The 21,845-nt window shown below is 46.6% G+C and overlaps 1 protein-coding gene across 1 annotated transcript; it reads left to right on the top strand.

Annotated features, from left to right (window-relative positions):
- Positions 1 to 5,268: 5,268 nt before the first annotated feature.
- Positions 5,269 to 14,523, top strand: VSIG8 (V-set and immunoglobulin domain containing 8). Its single transcript, XM_020977757.2, is given in 8 exon segments — positions 5,269 to 5,317; positions 9,292 to 9,467; positions 10,309 to 10,510; positions 11,141 to 11,362; positions 12,398 to 12,517; positions 12,999 to 13,188; positions 14,140 to 14,195; positions 14,198 to 14,523. Coding segments are annotated over 8 exon segments (1,257 nt in total). The 3' UTR covers positions 14,440 to 14,523.
- The last annotated feature ends 7,322 nt before the right edge of the window (positions 14,524 to 21,845 follow it).

Genomic DNA, 21,845 nt, shown 5'->3' with positions numbered 1-21,845 from the left:
AACACTCATCAGGAGTCATGCAATACAAGATGACCAAATGCCCCATGGGATGATGTTCCTTTTGCCTTTGGGTACATGATAAAGCCAACTCCTCTGACTCCTTTCTTCGCCTCAACCAGAAAATCCTGTGAGCCGTCCTTTTATTTCATCTTTTTAGCTTCCTCTTCTCATCTAGTGTCATTTATAGCGTGAATGCCAATATTGATCCAGTTCAGTTCCCACAAAGGTATGTTGAATTGGTCATTGGGCACAACTTACATTTAGTGTTTATAGATGACTTAAAAATGGATTCTTATCACCTTTTGTCCATTTCTTTGGCTTTTAGCCACCATTATTGTAGAAATAGAAGAATTGCATGGGACTAAGTACGTCATCCTTTATGTCCTGGTTTGTCATGGTCAAACAATTCATCATCAAATTCATCAAACAGTCTATGATGATGAATCTCCTTCTTCTTAGGAACACTGGCCCTCAGAAGGCAGTCATAAACTGTCATCAGGACCCTTCTGGACACTATTCTTCACAATGCAGCTTAAGGTCCACTTAGTATTTTGTTTTTGTATGCTACTATGTCCTACTATTGGCAATTATGGAGCTCTTGTTCTGCTAAAAAATTCCCTATTAACTCTTCCCTGAGAGGTCATATGGTATAGTGGAGTCAGGATGAATCAATGCAGCCTTGGAGTCAGTAAGATCTGGGTTCAAGTCTCAGCTCTTGACTGTGTGACCCTGGACTAGTTACTTAATTTCTCAGTGCTATAGACTATTCTCTAAAGTAGGAGTTCCTTTAACTTAGACCCCATGTGGTTTGTGAATAGATTTCAGGATGTCCATGAAATTATATGGGGAAAAAAAAGGAGAAAAACCTTTCATATTTGTTTGCACTATCCTCCATTAGAAATTCATTCTTTCCTTCAATTATTTAAAACATAATTCTGAGGATTCCATAGACTTTGCTAGACTGAAAAGGGGGTCCATGACACACAAAAAGTCCAAGAACCTCTGGTTTAAGGCTGTCAATTGTAGCTTGAAATGAGAATTTCCTCATTGGTGTTCCCCTGCATCAATAAGATCACGGTCTGGTGTCTTCCCTCTCCCCCAATGTTTCCACTAACCTATCCCCTCTTCTGAATTCTCCTATTTCTGCCTAAGGCCCCACCATCTTTCCAATCACTTAAGTTCAAAACTTCAATGCCACATTCACCTCTTTGCCCTTTCTTACATCCCACATTAGATGAGTTTCTAAGTCATAGAAATTCGACTGCTACGACAAGTCACATCTGTTCTATCTCTCCACTCAAATAGCTACTACCACCCCACTTCAGGCCCTCATCACTTCTTGGATGGACTATTACAATATTATCCTAATTGGTCTCCCTGCCTCCAATCTTTTAAAACTCCAATCTATTTATCACCCAACTGCCAAAATGATCTTCTTAAGGCAAAAGACATTTCACTCTGCTGCTCAAGAACCTTATGTGGCTCCCTATTGCTTCAAGGGAAAAATATGAACTCCTCAGGCTAGCACTTAAAATCCACCACACTGTAACTCCAGGTTTCCTTTCCAGGCTTATTGCACATTACTTCTTTTCAATCTATGTTCCAGTCAAACTGACTTGCTTGTTGTTCCCTGACCTAGCATCTCCCACCCCTCAAAGCCTTTGCACAGGCTGCTCCCTTGACTAGGAGTCTCTTCTTTACCTATTGCTTCTTTAAGTCTTAGCTGAGGTACCATCTCCTAGCTGAGTTCTTTCTTGTTTCACCTAGTTGTCAGAGATTTCACCAGCCAAAATTATTTTTATAACTACTTATTTTTGTACATGTTGTTCTCCCTCTCCCACTTGAATGGAAGCTCCTCGAGGGTAGGAACTATTTCTTTTTAGTCTTTGTGCCTCCCATGCACAGTGTCTTGAGCATAGTAGATGCTTAATTAATGTTTATTGAATTGAATTGAATCTTTTTCACATGAACAATTTACTTTCAACTATGTCTCCATGCTATATTTATACAATTGATTCCTTGAACCCAAGTGCAGGATTTTACATTTATCCCCATTGTATTTCATTTTATTAGCCTGTAGAAATCTTTTTGGATGCTACTGTCACCCAGCATGTTAGCTATCCCTCCCAGCTTTGAGGCGGCTGCAAATCTGATCCCCAAACCTCTATAAGCATGCCCTATCTACCCATACAGATTCCCAATTTCCAAGACCTCCCCAATCTTCCAATCATCTGGGTCCAACTATAAAATTATCACCTGACCAGAAGTCATCGCTCCAGTCATTGGTTCTGCTTCCCTGCATCTTCCCAGCTTACTTTGTACATTGCATTCCACGCATCAAGTAAAGCTTTAGGATTCGTCTCTGAGGTATGTTGAAGTCCCTAGGGCACAGTGGTTATAAGTTATAGGAGAATATAACTAATATGTGAACATAATTACTTAGGTCAGAGGATTTAGAACTGAGGGGACCTTATACATTATCTAGTGTAATTCCCTTGTTTTAAAGGTAAGGAAACTGGGGTCCACAGAAGTGAAGAGGCTTGCCCAAGGTCATACCACTTTGCTAGCAAATGGCAGATCCACTGACTTCATATCTAGTCACAGTCTTACCTGCAATTCTGACCCCAGCTGCAATCTCATTCCTAACTCTAATTCAAACCTTAATTTCAGCTCCAGCAATAACTCTCAATCATCACCTTGGTTAAACCTTAATTCCAACCCTAAACTTAATGGTGACCACAACTCCTACTTTTCTTTACAAACTTCTTCCTTGCCCTGCCTTCCCCAGTCTTGATCTTGATCTTGCGCCTTGATTCCCATTGGAGTTGCCTAGCAGTTCCTTTGATCCACAACTGCCATTCACAGACTCACCCTGGGCTGAAAGCCAGAAAGCCTAGGTGCCAGCAAATCAGACAGCACCCAAGTATATGACCTAGGATGAATTCCAGTTGGTAAAAGGTAGATAATGATATATGCTCCCTGGTAAGACCAGGCCAAAGGAGGGCACAGGAAAAAAAATCCCATAAATTCTTGAATAAATAAGGAAATCAATTATGGATGCTTTGTGGGCCCTAGAGATCCCTGTTATTATGGGGATAATAGGGGAGGGAATTGAGAACCATGGATTCCCTGCCTTTCTTTGTGTCTCTAAACTGATTTACTACCCCCAACCAAGACTGCCTCAGAAACCCACGATTCCCTTTCTTGTGTCCGCTTCCATTTCCTCAGCCACTGAGCTGTCCCTAACCTCACTCTTCTCTGCTCTTTAACAGGCACATGGGAAGTATCTGGTGGCCCCCTTGAGCAAACTACACTGGTAGGAAGGAGAACGCATGACTAGATCCCTGAACTGAGAGGCCTTGTAATATATGCTACCTTCTGTGGAGTGGATCAGGGGATTCTGGGGGGAAGAAGTTCCCAAGTCATTGCTCCAGCTAGAGCTATCTTCCAGCGTCACCATAAAACTGGCCTTGCTGTCTGGGACCTAGTTTATCCTGAAATTCTGGAGATTTTGGGGAGGTTGTGAGTTCCCTAGAGCATCTCCCATGTTGGAACATGAACCCTTTTATATCTGTCTCCCTGCCATGTATACATACATACCATCTTTCATATATTGACATACTAACAACATATCTTATGTACATATACATATACATATACATACATATATATATATATATATCTCACCCAAATGAAGAAATGACTTTTTCATTACATTCCTTATCTCACACATAAGCATATTCATGTGTTACCTATGTTCATAGAGTAACACACACAGCATAAAGATTCACACACATACATACACACACACACATTTTCACACACACTCCTCAGGTGCCCTTCCCTCCTCCCCACGCTCTTATAGACACACAACTATTCTCTCACCCACGCTATCCTTGGACCTCACCTCCTTACCCACACCCCTGTCCCTGGTCTCGCAGGCCTCAAAAGACCAGTTTCTGTCTTGTCCCCCAGTGTGTGGAAGGGGCCGTAATGGTGGTGGGATGGACAGCTCCTCTATTCTCTGCTCCCTCCTCCTGCCCCCTCCACCCACATACCAAATATCTTACCCTCAGTGCACAGGGGCTTCCTCTATTCTCAGGCAAGGCCACTGAGCCCTTGTGGGTAGGGGGCCAGACTTAAGAGGGGTATGGAATGAGTCTGTTTCCCTCTCCTTACTGGTGATCCTTTCATTCACTCCCTCCTTCCCACCTCCCATTCTAAACCTTAGCTCTGTCCAGGGAGGGGGAACTAACTGGGGCAGATGGAGACCCCTGTGATATCCATGCCTTTTCCCTCCCAGAGAGGCTCAAATGTCTTTGAAGCAACAGAGGGCTTGAGGGGGAGGTTGGGCTAGGCATTCCTGGATCCCTTTCAAAAATATTTGGCCCTTGTCTAGAGCACCCATGACACAAGAATGAAGCACCTTCTTCAATCTCTAATATTCCTTCATGATTGATACTACCTTGCACCTGGAACCATGAAGGAGAGTCAGGGGCAAGAAATCTTTTTACTATTGGGATACCTGTAGGATTGGGTTGTCTCCTCTCCTACTCCCCACCCCTATATACACACAAAGAGTAAAGTAGAGAGAGAAAGGAAGCTAGAAGGGCCAACCAGGTGAGGTTGAAGGACATTGAGACTGTTAAGAGTAGGGAGGGAGTGGGGGGAACAGTAGATACTTGTATGCCTTCTATCTTAACCCTTAAAGTCTTGTGTTTGGGGGAGGAGCTTTGACATCAGCCCTCTGCTCCTTTACTCCTCCCTCCCTAATGTTTCCATTTCCCCTTCCTGATCCCCTTGGGCAAATGAGTGGTGAGGGGAACTCAGTGGACGCTGTAAACTGGGGCAACTATTGTTACCCTCAGGGATGGGGCCAGAAGGAAATGGAAGTTTATCAAGTGCCTAATTATTAGTCCCGCTGCCCGCCCTGTGCCACTCTCAGGATGGGGAAGAGCTTGCATGAGGGCTGGGTAATGCCTGTGTAGGCCATCCTGTCACCCCGCTAATTAGAGCTCCTGGGACTCCTCCCCAAGGCGGGGAGCTGGCCCCCTCCCTCCCATTGAAATAACTCTGGCTGGCTGCTAGACAGGTCACTTGCTGCACCTTCCCTGCCTACCCCAGGCAGTGTCTGGGCTCACAGTCTCCCATCTCCCCATTCCCTCCACCCCATACATATCCTGCTACTATCACCACCATCACTGTGCCCCGCCACCACCAGCCCTGAGGAACTATCCTGCTAAAGGTGGAGACTTCTACCCAGGAGAGATGGGAGGACGAGGAGTATTCCATCTACTGCTGATGTGCTTAAGCCCAGGTACAGAGTCTGGGGGTTCTCCAGCACCCAGAGAAGACAGGAAGGAACTCGTAGCAAAGGGCATCTCAGGGGATTCTTTGAGAGCCAGGTATCTCAGGAGATTGGTTTTCTCCTCAAAGCTGCTTGCTACAGTTGATCTCTCTGCTTGGACGTTTTCAACTCTGGGTATTAGGCTTCATGTGTGTACATGCATTTGAACTGGGCTGAACTCTATCTGGGAGCTATCCAGCTGGAAGTATTTGGATGAGTCTAAGTGAAGTCGGTTCTGGTGTAGAAAATGGCATTCAGTAAGGAGCCAGAGAAGGGATTTGATTCTCCCTGGATGGTCTTTTTGCTCCATTTTGTATATATATCTTTCTTCTCTCTTCATTACTTTCACAGAGAGTTGGCAAAAGGTCTATGACCTTGGAAGACTCCATGGTCTGGGGAGGGAATGGTAGGTGCAAATTCAGGATTGAGCTTCTCCCATTTTTGCCCTCTGGGGGGCAGGCAGCAAAAAGACCAATCTGGCACCTGGACTGAGGTTCCCTATTTTGTTCCCATCCTACAGAGGAAGCTTCTTGCTTCCATACCTACCTCACACTGGGATTCCTTTTAGGGGAGGACATCCAGGTTCCCATCCTTCCACGGCTGGGTCTGGAGGTCATTCCAATTTGTAGCTGTTTTCCTGGGGACTCTGTCCAAGTGACATCTAAGATAAGAGTGGGGAGAAGGGAGTAAATTTATCCTTTTGTCTGTGTGGAATTCCATTTGGTTACTTAGGAGTTCCAGGTTAGATGGGTACCGTGCTGAAGACATTTCCATATGTGAAGCTATGTATCTGGGGGTGGTGGGAGGTGACAGATTAGGCTAAATAGACTCACTACCCTTTTCTGGGAAGCTCCATCCTCTTCTCTCAGAGATGTAGGGCTAGAAGCAACTAATCAAGAGAAAAATAAGGCATAGATTTCAAAGCTTGGGAAAGCTAGCTTTTATGATGCTGCCTATTCCTGGGGACAGGATCACCCAGGAGACCTTGGGTGATCTTCAAGGTTTAGTGGGAAATTCCTTTGCTCCTTTCACCAGCTCTCTATCCACTTTTTCCTCATCACTCCCAGTTCTCATTCCTTGTCCCTTTTATGCCAAATCTTTGCCCCTAGGATGCCTGCCCATTCTTCTCCCCTAGCCTACTCCCCTGCCTGATTCAACTCACTCTGTTTCTCCCCATCTGCTCCTTTTCCCAACTCCAACTTTCTTGCCTATTACAACAGCCCTTCCTCCCTCATTCCTTTCTCTCCTTCTCTCCCCTTTCTCTCTGAAGTGTTAGACTTTCAGTCAGGAGATTTGGGTTCAGAATTCAGCTGGACACCAGATCTGTTGCCATGGGCAAGTCACTTCTTTCTGGGCCTCAGTTCTCTCCCATAAAACTAGTGGGGTTGGAGTAGATGATAGGCAAGGGTCTTTTTACCTCTAAACCCTGTGATCCTATAAAATGCACTCTCTGAACATCTTGTCCTTTTCCCATCCCTTTCTGAGGTCTGGTCCTCTGGTCCTCTTACCCCGTAGCAGGAGAGATTGGAGTGAGACACAAGGAATAGCTTGCTAACATCTGAGGGTGCATGGAGGATTTTCTGGAATTTTGAAAGGCAGTTGTGGGGTATCTTCAAATACAGAGAAGGGGTCTTCTCAATCTGGGATGGGTGAAGTGTTTCCTTGAATGGAGGCGAGGGATGAGATGATTTTTCATTTGTTTCCAGTTCCACTCTCTCTTCTCCCTGTTCCCTCCCCAAACCCTAGACTCCTGTCCCCTGCCTCCCACCTGGGACTCAGCTTCTTCTTTCCCTTGCTTCCCTGACGGTCCCTGGCAGCCCAGAGGCTGAAAAGAAAATGACACCAATGGATCCCAAGCACTGCCAGGGCAGCCCTTCCCTAGGGCGGAGACTTTGCCATGTAGATAGATGTCTATCACTCACCGGTGTCTGCCAGGCCTCCCTATGCCTAAGGAGCCATGGAGATTGCATCTGGATCCTTATCTCCAACATGTTTTCCCAAGGCCAGGGCTAGGAAGAGGCAACCTGCTCCCGTTAGCCCTCTAGCTGATTTTCCTGCTCCCTTGGTTGGGGGGGAGGTGAGGAATCCTCAGCCCCTGGAACTCTATCTCCCCTTCAGTTTTCTTGGGCTTCCCCAAGATTCTTAGGAGAGACTGGGAGGTTGTCGAGTCAGGGTGGAGACTGTACTCTCAGGTTTGATTCAGAAGTTCTAGTTCAGTGACCTCAGAATCACAGGATTTAGAGCTGGGAAGGGACCTTAGAGATCATTGAATCAGTCCTAAAATTGCTGAGGAAAAAACTGAGTCTCAGAAAGAAGTCACACAGCTTGGTATGGGAACTGATTCTACTGGCCCTTCCCGACTAGCCAGACCCAGTCTGTTTCATGTGTGTGTGTGTATGTGTGTGTTGTGTGTGTGGTGTGTGTGTGTGTGTGTGTGTTATGTCTGTGACTGGGAGAGATAAAGACCAGAGGAGACAAAGGGATGGTGCTCAGTGCTGAGCACATAATAGGTACTCAATGAATACTTTTTGATTGACTAACTGATTGGGAAAGAGGAGGCGCTGTAATAAACCCTAGCCAGAGAGCAGAGGGGATGGGAAAGAGAGGGAAGGTTTTGGAAGGTGGGGTGGAATGGGGAGGGGGAGGAATGAGACCTGGAAGGGGAAGTTGGGGCCCCTGGTCTCGTCTGTGCCCATGCACCTGCTGTTCCCCTTCTCTCTCCCAATCCTCTGGGGTGGGTCTGTCCAACTGGTTGGGGTAGGCTCTTGCCTGGGGCATTAAGGGAGGGAAGAAGACAGTAAAACTATCTTTTACTTCCGGAAATCCCTGCTCCCCACCCTGGGGCAGTTGGCTGAGGAAGCCTATAAAGTCCAGGGCCGCCCAGGACTGCATGTGGCAATGTAAATGCCCAGGCCAGGCTGGGCCCAGGGAGGGGCCTGCAGGGAGGCTTGGCTCCCTCCTTCTCCCTGACTCAGCAAGGGCAGGGGCTGGGGCAGGGCAGGGCAGGGCTGAGCTGAGGCTGCATGAGGCAGAATGAGCAAGGAGAGACAGGTGCCCAAATACACACAAACATCGGCATCCCTAGAGGAGGAAACACAGTCTATCCACCACATATGGGCACATCCATTGACACATGGATCACACACGGGTTTACACTGATATGACAACAACGACAATAACAACACACACACAGACTGGAAGAGGCCATCTTACCGATTCACCTACCTTAGGCACGCGAAAGCCTTATGGTACCCAGAGAGAAGACTTAAATGCGATTAAGCGTGGCTAGCCCAGGTCTCCCACTCCTGTGGTTAACAGCCACAGTTTATTTATCTTGACACCTGTGTATACAATCCCATGTTCACATCCAGTTACATGCACATACAACCACCCAAAACATATAACTATTACAATTATAGATATAAATTACAGATATAATTACAGTTTGATACAATTACAAATATAAAAAAAAATCCTGAATGCATACACAAAGCCACAAACACAGCCATACATAGACGTTCAACCACAACATACATACACATGTACATAGTCACAAAGAGATATCCAACCACCTACAACCAGTAGCATGCACAAAACCACAAACAGAAACTCGCATATACATACAATTGGGCACACATGAACAATCACACGCCTATACATAATACTCATAAGCACGCATAAATATGCTTAACCATATAGTCATGCTCAGTCATACACACAAAGTTTTTCAGGATCCCTTGACATCAACTCTGTCTCCCTCCCCTTTTTCCTGGCTCCTGATTTGAGGTTTGAGGGCTGTGTCAGAACCCTCTATTTAATTAGAAATTAATAGAGAGACACTTGTGACTCCAGCCTTCAAATCTTGGCCTGTACTCCCTCTCTCCCTCTGTCGCCCTATTACCCTCTCCCTCTTCCTCTCTATCATAACTATTTCTTTACCCCAGCACTGCTGTCCGCTGTGCGGATAAATGGGGATGGACAGGAAGTCCTGTATCTGGCTGAAGGTGATAATGTTCGGCTTGGCTGCCCCTACATGCTGGACCCTGAGGACTATGGTCCCAATGGATTGGACATTGAATGGATGCAGGTCAACTCAGACCCTGCACACCGGGAGAATGTGGTATGTGCCCTAGACATGGAAGTCCTCTAGTCATTCTCCTCTTGGCCCTAGGACCCTCATCCTACATTTCTATAATGTTTTTTCTTTTTTTTTTTCTGGAAATGGGAATGGGTAGAAGAATTTGTACCCTCTAAAATTGAGGCAGGGGGAAGCTAAACAAGGCTCTAAGTGCATACAAAGATGTTGGAACTGGAGAAAGATCCCAATAATCCTGATTCCGAGCTAGTCCCTCTTATGCTGTCATCCTGAGGGCTGCACCTCCCACCCCAAGGTACAGAACTCTGTGCTAGGAAACAGAGGGAAACTCAGAGGGAGGAGAGTTCTTTTCCTCAAGGAGCTCCCACCTAAACCTCTTACTTTTCAAAGCCTTTTCCTATGTATTATCTCATTTGATTCTCACAAATTTCTGTTGAGGGCAAGCTGGCCTTCTCATGATCATTTTATAGAGGAAGAAATTGAGGACCAGAATGAGGTGAAATATGGGATGCTCAGGGAGACCCACCTTGACCCATCTCACTTCTCTCCTCTAAAAAACAAAAATTAACCTTCTGGATATTTGACTTTTATGTTTTAAAAGTTCGTATTTTTATTAATAACTTTTGTTTTTACATTCATATCCCTTCTTCTCCCCTTTCTCGAGAGCCATCCCCTAGAATAAAAGAATTTTTTTGAAGAGGAAGAGAAAAAAAATAAACATCAGAAAATCTGGCATTAAATACAATGCTCCACACCTGGGGAGTCTCCCTCTTCCCTGCCCTCCCCCACCACCCCCTTGCTCATGTGTGGGTAATGCCTGTCTTCTTTTTTTCCTCTCTCCCTCCCCCTTATCTTTTCTCCACAGTTCCTCAGTTATCAGGACAAGAGGATCAACCAGGGCAGCCTCCCCCACCTTCAGCAGAGGGTCCGATTTGCAGCTCAGGACCCCAGTCAGTACGATGCCTCCATAAACTTAATGAACCTGCAGGTCTCTGACACAGCCACCTATGAGTGCAGGGTTAAGAAGACCACCATGGCCACCCGAAGAGTCATTGTTACTGTCCAAGGTACATGTGGATAGGAGGTCAATGTGACTAATGGAACTAGCATTTAGAATTTGAAAATCAGTGGACCTGGGTTCAAATTCAAGCTTTGTCACTCATTAACAGTGTGACCTTGGGCACTTCTCTGGACCTCAGTTTCCCTACCTGTAAAATTGGGTGGTTGAACTAGATGATCTTATTTTTGTTGTTCACTCATTGTCACTTGTGTATGATCCCATTTGGGGTTTTCTTGGCAAAGATGCTGGAGTGGTTTGCCACCTCGTTTTACAGATAAGAAAACTGAGGCAAACAGGGTTAAGTGACCTGCCCAAGGTCACACAGCTAGTAAGTGTTTGAGGCTGGATTTGAATTCAGGTATTCCTGACCCCAGGCCCAGCACTCTATTCACTTTGACATCTAGCTGCCCTCATGATCTCACAAGGTCCTTTAGACGCCAAAGCCAACCCTTACCTCATAGTTTTTACTACACATCATAGATTGGTGATGGCTTTCTTTATGGTGGGAATTGTTTTTCTAAGTGGCTATAGACCTAAGAATATTGTTGTGTATTTGCCTTTGCTATCCAACCTAAACCCCTCCGTGGGACCTGAATGATAATCACCCTCACCTCCTGTTCATTCCCTGCCTCTCTAGCTCGGCCTGCGGTGCCCATGTGCTGGACTGAGGGGCACATGACCTACGGGAATGATGTGGTGCTCAAATGTTTTGCGAATGGGGGCACTCCACCCCTCTCCTACAAGTGGGCCAAGATCAGCGGACGCACCCATCCCTACCGGGCCAGCTCTTACCTTTCACAGAATAACTACCACTCAGAACTTTCCTACCAGGAATCCTTCCATAGCTCTGTGACCCACGGTGAGAGGGTTGGGGGTGGGGGTGGGGAGGCAGGAGGGAAATCTGTGATATTAGTGACTTCCTCCGTACTGTTAAGATCCTCAGAGGCAATGCTTGGAGAGGATGAGGTTCCTTGTGTGAAGAACTAGACCCGAAGCAGGGGTACTGCCTAGACAGCATGGAAGTGCCTTGGGCAAACATCTGGATGGGTTACTACAGAGCTGATGGAAGATCAAGGGGCATACTAGGGGACACCTACAAGAATGACTCTCTGGACCTCAGTTTCTCTATGCATAAAGGATGGTTTAAGTGGGTGGTTTTTAAGGTCTCTTCCAATTCTGACATTCTGATATTCAGGATTCCATGATTTTATAAAGTTTAATTTCAAATGAAAGGATAAGGGTTCCTGAATCTTGTCCTAATGGAGCATCTTTGTGACCTAAGACATCATTTAGAGACAGACACTGCCCCCTTCCACAAGGATGGGGACAGCAACAAGCAGTAAGCTTTAAGGGAAAAGGGCTTATCCAACCAATTTAAAGATCAGTCTATTAGATCCCTGGATAGGGTCTGTCTCTGTGAGGATTAGTCTGTGGAAGGAGATGCCTTGAAGAATCAGGACTGTGTGGAGTAGAAGGTGGCAAAAATGTTGGGACAATTGTCTTCTTGTTGTAGGGACAGGTTATCTCTCTCTGAAGGGTGTGTGTGTGTTGTGTGTGTGTGTGTGTGTGTGTGTGTGTTGTTTCTATTTCTCCTTTTTCCTCTCAGTGTTTAGGTTTGTCCCTTCTCCCTTCTCCAATCTGTGTGTGTGTGTGTGTGTGTGTGTGTGTGTGTGTGTGTTATGTGTATTTCTTTTTCCTATTCATGTTTTGGTTTGTCCCATCTCCTTTCCCCAACCTGTGTGTGTGTGTCTGTGTGTGTGTTTCCCTGCTGTCTCCTCCATCCCAGCCCTCAATGCTCCACCTCTTCAGGGCCTACCTAGGTCAGAGGTAGGGAAGTCTTGGGCCAAAGGCCCTTTGGCCTCTTTGTGGCTGACTGATGCTTGCTCTATGTCAGGGCTCAGCAATGGGGACTTGGTGCTGAAGGACATATCGCGGGAAGACGATGGGCTGTATCAGTGCACAGTGGCTAACCATGTGGGTTACAGTGTGTGTGTGGTGGAGATAAAGGTGTCAGGTAAGTGGAGAGGGCTGGAAGGGAGGGAATAGGGTCCATGAGGCAAGGTTCTCTGGGAGGGGCAGGTCAGGGGGAGCTCTAAGGGATGGAAAGGGATAGGGAGTCCTGTCTGGGCTTCATCTGTAAGCCTTAGCTGGCTCTTCCTATAGAATCCTAACTTGTCCCTTCTTTGTGGCTCAGGCCAACTCCGCCCACCTGGGAGAAAACAGAACCCTTTCTAACACATACAAATGCTAGACTCACTTGCATGTTAATTTGAACGTGGCTAATTGAATACTATACACTTTCCCTCCCCTCAAACCCCTTGAGGATCACTCTCACACCCCAGGCCACTTGATTTAGCCTAGACAAAGTCTCAGTCCGACTTTTTCCTCCTCCACCCCCCCCCACCCCCCAGCCTGCGGGACTCTTCACTTCTGGAGTGGGGTGAGGGCGGGGTGGGGGTGTCGGAGTACTGACAGGCATTTGCATCTCCTCACAGACTCCCGCCGCGTGGGCATGATCATTGGAGCCGTGCTGGGCTCCCTGTTGTTGCTAGCCTGCCTCTGCCTGGGCATCTGGGGTCTCGTCTGCTGCTGCTGCAGCGGGAACGGGGTCAGCCGTGGCACCTTCTGTTACGGCAACGGCGGCGGGGTCGGCGGCGGGGCCTGCGACATGGCTAGTGAAATCAGGTAAAACCTGATGCATGCTGCATGCTGCTGTGAGGGAGGGGCCCGGCGCCCCTCCCCACTCCTCATCCCCGCCTGCCAACGGCTGGGACCCCCATCCCTCAAACCCGCCCAGCACTACCACGGAGCCTTGGGGACCACAGCATGCCGACCTGCCACCTGCCGCATGGCTTCATTCTTTTTCTTTTCCTACCCCTTCCACCTTCTCCTAGCCCTCCCCTTGGTCCCCTGCCCTCCTTCCCTTGCCTCCTGTCTGTTCAGTTGTCTGTCTGTCTGTTTTAGACTGTAAGCTCCTGGAGGGCAGGACATGTGTCTATCAAGGTCTTCTCTATACTGTACTTTTCGGTGCCCTGGAAATGGTTATTTACGAAGACAATCATAATTTATTACTAAAAACGAACTAGAAATAAAAATAGAATAATGCTAATAGTATTGATAACTGCAGTGCCTTAGGGGATCAAATCCCCTTGGAGGAGAGGTCAGAAAAGGAAAAGTGAGGGATGAGACTAGAAGAAAGAAGGGGAGCAGAGAATAACCTCCTTAGCTAATCTTTAATGTCTTCCACAACACTAATTTTGTGGTATAGTGGGTAGAGGAATCTCTGAGGATTTTGATGCTTGGGCCATTTCGACTGAAGGAGGGGCCAGTCCTAAACAAAGGCAGGAGGAGGGCCCAGATGACTTCCGGAATTGCTTGAGATCACCAATACTCAGGAATGGGGAAAGATAGATGGAGAATAGAATAGGCTGAAGCAGAAGGGGGGAGGAAGAGAGAGAGGAGAAGAGGGAGGGAGGTAGAGAGAGGAAGAGGGAGGGAGAGAGAAAGAGGGATGGCAGAGGGTGGAAGGGAAGGGGTGGCAAGGGAAGACAAGAGGTTTCCAAGAGCCCGTGGCTGTGCCCAGGCCATGCCCGCTGAAGAGCCCCGCTCACACCTCCTGCCTGTTGTTTTCCACAGAGAGGATGCATTGGCACCCGGGTGCAAGGCCACCGGGCGGGGCGGCAGCGTCACCCACCTCTAGGCTACCCGACAGAGAACATCAGCCGCTCGCTGCGCAGAAAGTACGCAGCTCCCTGTGCGGGACCCGAGGATGTGCCCTTGGCGTCCTGTGGGGTGGCTGTTGTGCCTGCCAATGCCACCTCCATCAGCGTCCCCTGCGAAGCGGGCCCCTCTCCCATCTACGTCAAGGTCAAGAGTGCTGAACTTGGGGACTGTGGAGAGGGGCAGGTGAAGGGCAAGGATGGTTATTTGGTATAAGCACCAGCCATGCCACCCAGGTGGCAACTTTCCCCAGGTGGGCACTGCATCCCCTCCTAGACTGCTGTTTGGGGGTATCAGGGATTAGAGGGACTGGGGCTCTTTGCCTAAAGCTGGGGACATGTGATCCCATGATGCCCACCTCATTGTGCCTGCCCTCCATCTGACTGGCTGAAGCAATGGATGTAGCAATAAATAACAGCTTGTGCCTTCCCTGAAAAGCTAGGAGTTGTGTTTGGAGCAAAAGGCAAGAGAGATGGCCCTTGAACCTTCCCTCCATCCTGTGACCTTCATAGCTACAGAGGGAAAAGGAGAGGAAGAGAGAAAAGGAGGACAAAAAGAGGTTTAGTGTAAGAGAAGGAGCTGAGGCAGGAAGATCTTGTGTCCTCAGCTAAGGCAGAGGGCCCCAGTGTGGGGGTGGAGGCTTGGGATCAGGGTGGGTAAAGGACTGGATGTTTTGTGTCTGAGAGTTCTGAGCCAAAAGGCAGCAGTTTAAGCACAATAAAGAAGCTACAACAAGTTTCAGGACTGAGGTAGTCCTAGTTCCTAGAGGGAAACGGGGAGGGGGAGGCATTGCCCAGGGATGAACCTGAGGGCTTTGCCCATCTTCCCTCCTGCTTTGATGGCCACCATCACATCATTGAGTGCAACCTTTGGAATTTCCCTTTCCAGAAAATCAGAGGAATGGAGGGCAGGGTGGTGGTACAATTTACCTTCCCAAGTTTCACCTGATTATTCTCAACTTGCTTCTCCGGATCTCTTTGTTTCAGAAATGAATGGAGAGAGAAAGGGGAGGGGTGTGCCTAGCTCCAAAGAGCATCTGGGAACCAATAAAGGCACTGAGGTGCCCAGCAAGCTGGGCAGATCTTCCTGGGGGCATGCGACAATCAATAAAAATGACCTTTCTATGGATCAGTAGCAATGCTGGTTAAAAAAAAGAAAAAGGACATGATGAGATAGTTACTCTGTAGATATTATTTAGAGCTGAAAAGGAGGGATTTTAGAGATTATTTGGTCCAACGACCTCATTTAAAAAAAAGTCCCAAAACAAAAACTGAGGTCTATTGTGGGAGAATCAATTGGTGGTTACAAGCTAGTTAGGAGCAGAAATGGGGCTAGAACCCACTACTTCTTACTATAGACAGTGATAGAGATGCAGTTTGTACCTTTGTGAAGCAGAAGAGGTGAATGTGTCCTAGAGATCCCTCAGTTCAAGATATCTCTGTCTAGTTTTCAAAGTCCAGGCTGCTCCAGACCACTCCTGGCCCTGCCCCTTTTCTCCAGGTGTCTCAGAAAAGTCTGGCATTTCCTAATTCCACCCTGCTTCTACCTTTGGGCTACAAGTGACACCTCAGGTCTTCTTTGTGTGGTTCTCTAGTATCCTCATGAAGCCTGAGCAGAATTCCCCCAAAAGCCTAGTACTCTGGAGGCTGGTCTCAATTAAGTTTCCACCAAAAGGAGGGTGAAGGGGGTAGAAAGAGGAGGGAAGGTATCGTGTGTGTGTGTGTGTGTGTTGTGTGTGTGTGTGTGTGTGTGTGTGTGTGTGTGTTGTATGTATTGGGTGGTGGTGGTATGGATGGACAGATGGAAGGACAAGAGTAGCTGGGTAACCTTTATGTACACGGGTAGCAAATGGTGGGAAAAGTCTTGTATTTGGAGTCAGAGGACCTGAGTTTGAATCATGGCTCTGCCATCTGCATGACCTTGGGCAAATCATTCAACCTCTCTAGAGAGGGCCTGTTTTCTCATGTACAAAATGAGTTTGGTTGGCTTAGATAAACTCTGAAATCCTTCTTAGCTCTAAAGGTATTACCTTAAAGGTAGCATGGTATAGTTCCAGAGGTGAGGAATTAGCAGCCTTAAGACCACATGTGGCCTTCTAGGTCCTTAAGTGTGGCCTTTTGACTGAATCCAAAGTTTATAGGACAATTAAATTTGGATTCAGTCAAAAGGTCACATTTAAGGACCTAGAAGGCCACATGTGGCCTTAAGTCTGCAGGTTCCCCATCCCTGAAGCATATAGTAAGCTGGCTTCAAATTTAGAAAGTTATGAGTGACACCTACTGGCTGCGTGACCCCCTGGGCAAGTCACCTAATCTAACCTCTCTAGAAAACTGAACAAGACTGTCAGTTGCAGAGAAGGGCCAATCAGCATTGGTAGAGGGAGTCTCCTTTACCAATGAAATTAAAGATCTAGTCCCTATTCCTTACGATCCTGTGGAAGTTTCAAAAATTTTGAAACAGTAAATGGACTGGTTGGAAGCCCTTTCAGATAACTGAAAAAGTGGCCTAGTGCACCACCAGAGAGCAGAGCTATGTCTTCAGGTCAGCAGCTACCTGGGATGCAGCATGTGGGGGAAGGGAAGGAACAAGCAATACTTTTACGTATGACTTTGCAAATGCACAGGTTTTTAGTACTGGGTTAATCTGCCCTCAATGATCTTTAGGGATTCATTTGGTGACATCAAGTCAACTGTGTCAGAGGTAAGATGATGTCATAAACTGTGACACAGACTATAGACTAGATCAAGCATTGGACACAGAAAGCATGATTTGCAAATGCAGGGGGCTAGATCGCCTCATTTGGAAATGTTAGAGGACAGGAAAGGATCTTAGATGTAATTAGTCCAGTCCCCTCCTTTTACAGATGAGGAAACCGAGGACCAGGGAGGCATAGGTGATTTGCTTAAGGTCACAGAGCTAGTAAGTAGTTGAATTGGGATTTGAACCCAAGTCCTGAGGAAAGGAGAAGGTAACGAATGTGTTGGCCTGAGATATTGTTAACTTAGCAGTGTACTCCTGATTCCCAGGAGACAGACATCTGGGGCAGAGAATGGAGTCTTTGGAAGCTGGGGGAGGCCAGGGAACTGGCATACTTGGCCAGAGAAGATAAGGGTAAAGCATAGGAACAGAGGCTGAAGAAAGATGCTTGTCTGAAGAAGGGTGCACATCCTCCTTCCCCTAGGAGATGGGTCAGGGGAAGCTGAGAACTACAGCATCAAACAGAGACCTTCACACCCATCTAAAAGTGACTGGATTGGACTCACTCCTACCCTAACGTGGGCAGAAGTGACCCTGGAAAGCTCTGCCCAACTGGATGGGAGCATCTCCAATCACAGCCTCAAGGAGTGGTAAGCAGGAAGCTGGGGGCAGTTAGGAAGGAAGGCTGCTCATAAATGATCTCTCTTCAGTGACATCACCTTTTGGTTCTACTTCTTTCCCTCACCAGGCATAAAGGTTATAATACCAAGGAAAATATGATGACAGCAGCAGCAAGATAATTTTCAGTTAAATATCCAAGAAGGACTTCCCGTTAAAAGGTTAAGCAGATTGTGATGAAAAGATAACCTAAGGCAGCCCCCAGAAGGAAAACTTCCCCACCATTTCTAAGGCACTCTCACAAGGGAAGGAGAGGAGAATTTATTTTAAAAGTACCATTCCCTTACACCCATCCCACTGAAGTCCTGCCCAGTATCTCAGGCAGTATAGTCCACAAGTGGCCAGCTGCTTTCTGAAACACTATCTGCTGAAAGGTAACCAGAAAAGTCTAATTTTTTTTAAACTGTAGCTCACTTGAAACAGGCTTTCCCATAAACCAGATTTTTATAGTCCCATTGTGTTTACTGGTTTTCTTTTTTTTTTTTTTGCTTCTTGGTGAGGCAATTGGGGATAAGTGACTTGCCCGGAATCACACAGCTGTAAGTGTCAAGTGTCTGAGGCTGGATTTGAACTCAGGTCCTCTTAACTCCAAGGCCAGATCTCTATCCACTGTGCCACCTAGCTGCCCCCCAGTTCTGTTCTACTTCCTCATTTCACCCCTAGAAGTGATAAAGCTTTGTGTATTTTGGTCACTGAAGAAGCGAGATCCACTTCCCTCATACATAGGTCAAGATTGCTTCCTTTGCAGCCGCTTGAATCCCAACTCAATGCTTTCTGTGGATTCTACCTGAAGAATTTCCATGCAATAGCAACTTCCTTTCCTGAGCACCTAGCTCTGGGAAAACTGTTTAAGGGAGATGGCTTTGGTCTCTATTACCCAGTCCCTTCCCCTTTCCTGTATTCTTTTTTTTTTTCTTTCTGGCTTCATGGTCTAGTGAGATTGGAGTCAGAAAGCTGGGTTCAAACTCTGTCTCTGCTGCTTACTATCTGTGTGACCATGGGGCAGGTCATTTAACCTCTCTGGGCTCAGTTTCTTCATCCGTAAAATGAGGTGGTTGAACTAGGTGATCTTTAAGGTCCCTCCCAACTCTGAACCTTCAGTCCTAAATCAATTTCTTTAAATGACTCAAGTTCCTTCCCATCTCCACACAACCCTGAAATTGAGCCCTCAAGTCACTAGCACACTCGAATGCTAACAGAGCTCAATTCCACACTTCTAGGTCTCCATTTCTTCCCCTTAAAAGCGTGATTATAAACACAAGCACATCTACAACCCAATCACACTGGATTACTGTGGCTCTAGACAGACTGGAGTTATTCTTAATTCTATATAATTTAAGGAACAAAGTTTATTAAGTACCTACTATGTTCAGGCACTGTGCTAAGCTCTTTAAGAATATTATCTTATTTGATCGTCACAACAACTTTGGGAGATAGCTGCTATTATTGTCCCCATTTTATAGTTGAAGAAATGGAGGCAGGCAGATATTAAGAGACTTCCCAGGGTCATGCAGCTACTAACTATCAGAGGCTAGATTTGAACTCAGGTCTTCCTGATTCCAGGTCCAGAGCTCTATCCACTTCACCATTTAGCTGTCTCTTCCTTACAGGCTTTAGTTTCCAGATCTGTATAATTTTGGGGTTCAACTAATTAACCTTTACCATAAAGTCATTCTAGATTGCTAAGAATATGTAACAGAAACATAACCAAGGGAGTTTTTTGAGTTATGTGCTCCTGTAATATTTAAGAAACACACACACAAACGCACACACACACACACAACACATGCACACACCCGAACTGGAATAATCTGAGAGTAACTCTGACTGGAGCCAGGTACATGAATGAGATACCCTTTGACTATTTCCTCTAGGCCAATTTCAACAGCTCTACCTGGATACCTCCTAAATATGTAAGCCAGATGGGTCCCTTGGTTCTAAGGGAGCTGCATACAGACAGATTGGCAAGACTCTTCACCAGGGGTCAAAGGCACCCAGGGAAGGCAGGTGCCTCAGCAGAGAAGAGAGTGAGTCCTGGGCTTGAGTAGCCAGCATAAGGTATGAGTTTGGTCAAAGGCATAGAGAGGGCAATGAAGATGTGAGCAGAGAGCTCAGGCCCTGGTGACTCATCCCTCTGGGGTCATGAAGGGCCCAGGTTAAAGTCAGCAGCTGACTCTTGGATCCAGCTGAGTTTCTGTTTTGGGGGCTTCCTATTACTATCAGTATTACCCTTAGGCACAACAATTATTGGCAATATTAATAGTGGCATAGAGATTTCAGAGCCTCAGAAGGGAAGACCTCTTTGTCCTCTTCTGTTTCTGACAGTTTCTCCTCCGCCTCTTGCTTCTTGTCCCCTAAATACAGATATTCTCCAAAGTTTAGTTCTCAGTGCTAGTCTTTTTTTTTTTTTTTAAGGCAATTGGGGTTAAGTGACTTGCCCAGGATCACACAGCTAATAAGTATCAAGTGTTTGGTCTGAGGCCGATTTGAACTCGGGCCCTCCTGACTTCGGGCCAGTGCTCTATCCACTGCACTACCTAGCTGCCCCTGTGCTAGTCTTTTCTCTATTAATTCTCTATCAGAGATTCCAGTCACTCCCTTGACTTTAACTACCAGCTCCATTGCCTAGCGCACAGTAGGTGCTTTATAAATGCTTTTTGAATTGAATTGAGTTGAATCTCTCTACTCACAAATCTGTGTCTTTGACTTCCTAAAACCAGGTCTTATTTCTAACTTCCCGCCGGACATTTTGAGGAGATATAGAGGAGAGTCACAAAAGATGGGCAGACATGGGCTAGTTTTGACACGCAGGAGGGAATAAACAGATTACTGAGATCACAGATCCACTGGAGTGTTAGAGTAGAAGTGGCAAAGAGACAACTTTAGTCTTGATGTCAAGAAGAACTTCCTAACAATTAGAACTGTCCATAAGGAGAATGGGCTGCCACATGAGGTAGCAAGTTCCCCAAGATTCTGGATGGCTGTTTGTTGGCTATGCTTTAATGCATTCTCCTTTTGGGGTATAATCGTCTGCTGCGATCCCTTCTAACTCTAAATAGTCTGTGATTCTGTGATCACCAACCGAATGTCCCACTGGCCTTTCCTTCAGACTCATTGTGCCCAGAAGAGAGCTTGACTGTTCTCCATTCCTATATACCCAATGGTCTCCCTCCTCTAACTTCTGCATTTCTCTCACTGACTGGATCTTTGACTCACAGCCTGGAACTCTGCTCCTTCTTCTGCTCTTCCTACCTTCCATCCATCACTATCCTTTCAAGTCTTTTTCCACAGTCTCTTTCTTTCCATAGTCAGTCCTGATTTTCTGGATGACCTTTTCATTCTGCCAGGATTCCTGCCAGAACTTTGTCTCTTCCTCCTAGATTTTCAGCCTCTAGTCCTTTTCGTCGGTGACTTGAGCGAACACGATTTAACAGCCCATCTTCAGGAATTCCTCAGCTCACCCTGGCAGCTCTCTACAGGCAAACCCTGCTTGCCCCCTGTTCCTGCCCATACCCCACCCCCCGCCTCTCACTAAGCCTTTGTATAGCTTGTTCCTTTTGTCTGGGAAGTCTCCCTCCTCCTATCCTGACCCAATTTCACAGCTCCCTTCACACTTCCCTTCTACAGAAAAATCCGTTTCCCATATAGTTGATTCTTCATCATTCCTTCTAAGCTTTACCCCTGGATTCCCAAGAAAGACAGCCACAACATTTTTAATTGATTCATTTACCCTTGTCCTTTGTCTGTGGATTAGGGTTATCTAGGTATCCTCCATTGGACTAGGAATTCCTTTAGGGCAGGGACAATGTCTCTTCTTTCTTTTAGGTCTCACTCACCTTTACTGCCCAGGTAAGGGCCAGTGCCCTCAGGGAGTGCCCAAATATGTGTAAGAAATCGATCACCTTATCCTGTCTCAGGTAGTGAGAACACCACAGTTTTAGCAAATGGAGCTCAGGCAGGAAATATTTCCCCTCTTCCACTGTACCTCCATTCTAGCTGCATTCAGGAATCCCTTCTCTGTCTTTACTTGACTTGAATTGGTGATTACTGCAAAGCTGTATCCATCTACTCTCTACGACTTTAAGGGTGTTAAAATTTCCCCAGATCCTTTTGGCTTGAGAGCCAGTGTGTTATGGGGGAAAGTTGGTTGGACTTGGAGTTTGTAGGAACATAAGATTCAGATCTGGAAGAGAACTTAAAGATCAAGCCCAACCACTGACCATCCCCTCATCATTTTTCAGGTGGGG

Source organism: Phascolarctos cinereus, unplaced genomic scaffold (genome assembly GCF_003287225.1).
Source record: "Phascolarctos cinereus isolate Bilbo 61053 unplaced genomic scaffold, phaCin_HiC Scaffold_5;HRSCAF=322, whole genome shotgun sequence".
In the NCBI taxonomy this organism is placed as follows: domain Eukaryota; kingdom Metazoa; phylum Chordata; class Mammalia; order Diprotodontia; family Phascolarctidae; genus Phascolarctos; species Phascolarctos cinereus.
Note: the sequence above shows the minus strand (reverse complement) of the source record. Positions and strands in the feature narration are given on the sequence as shown.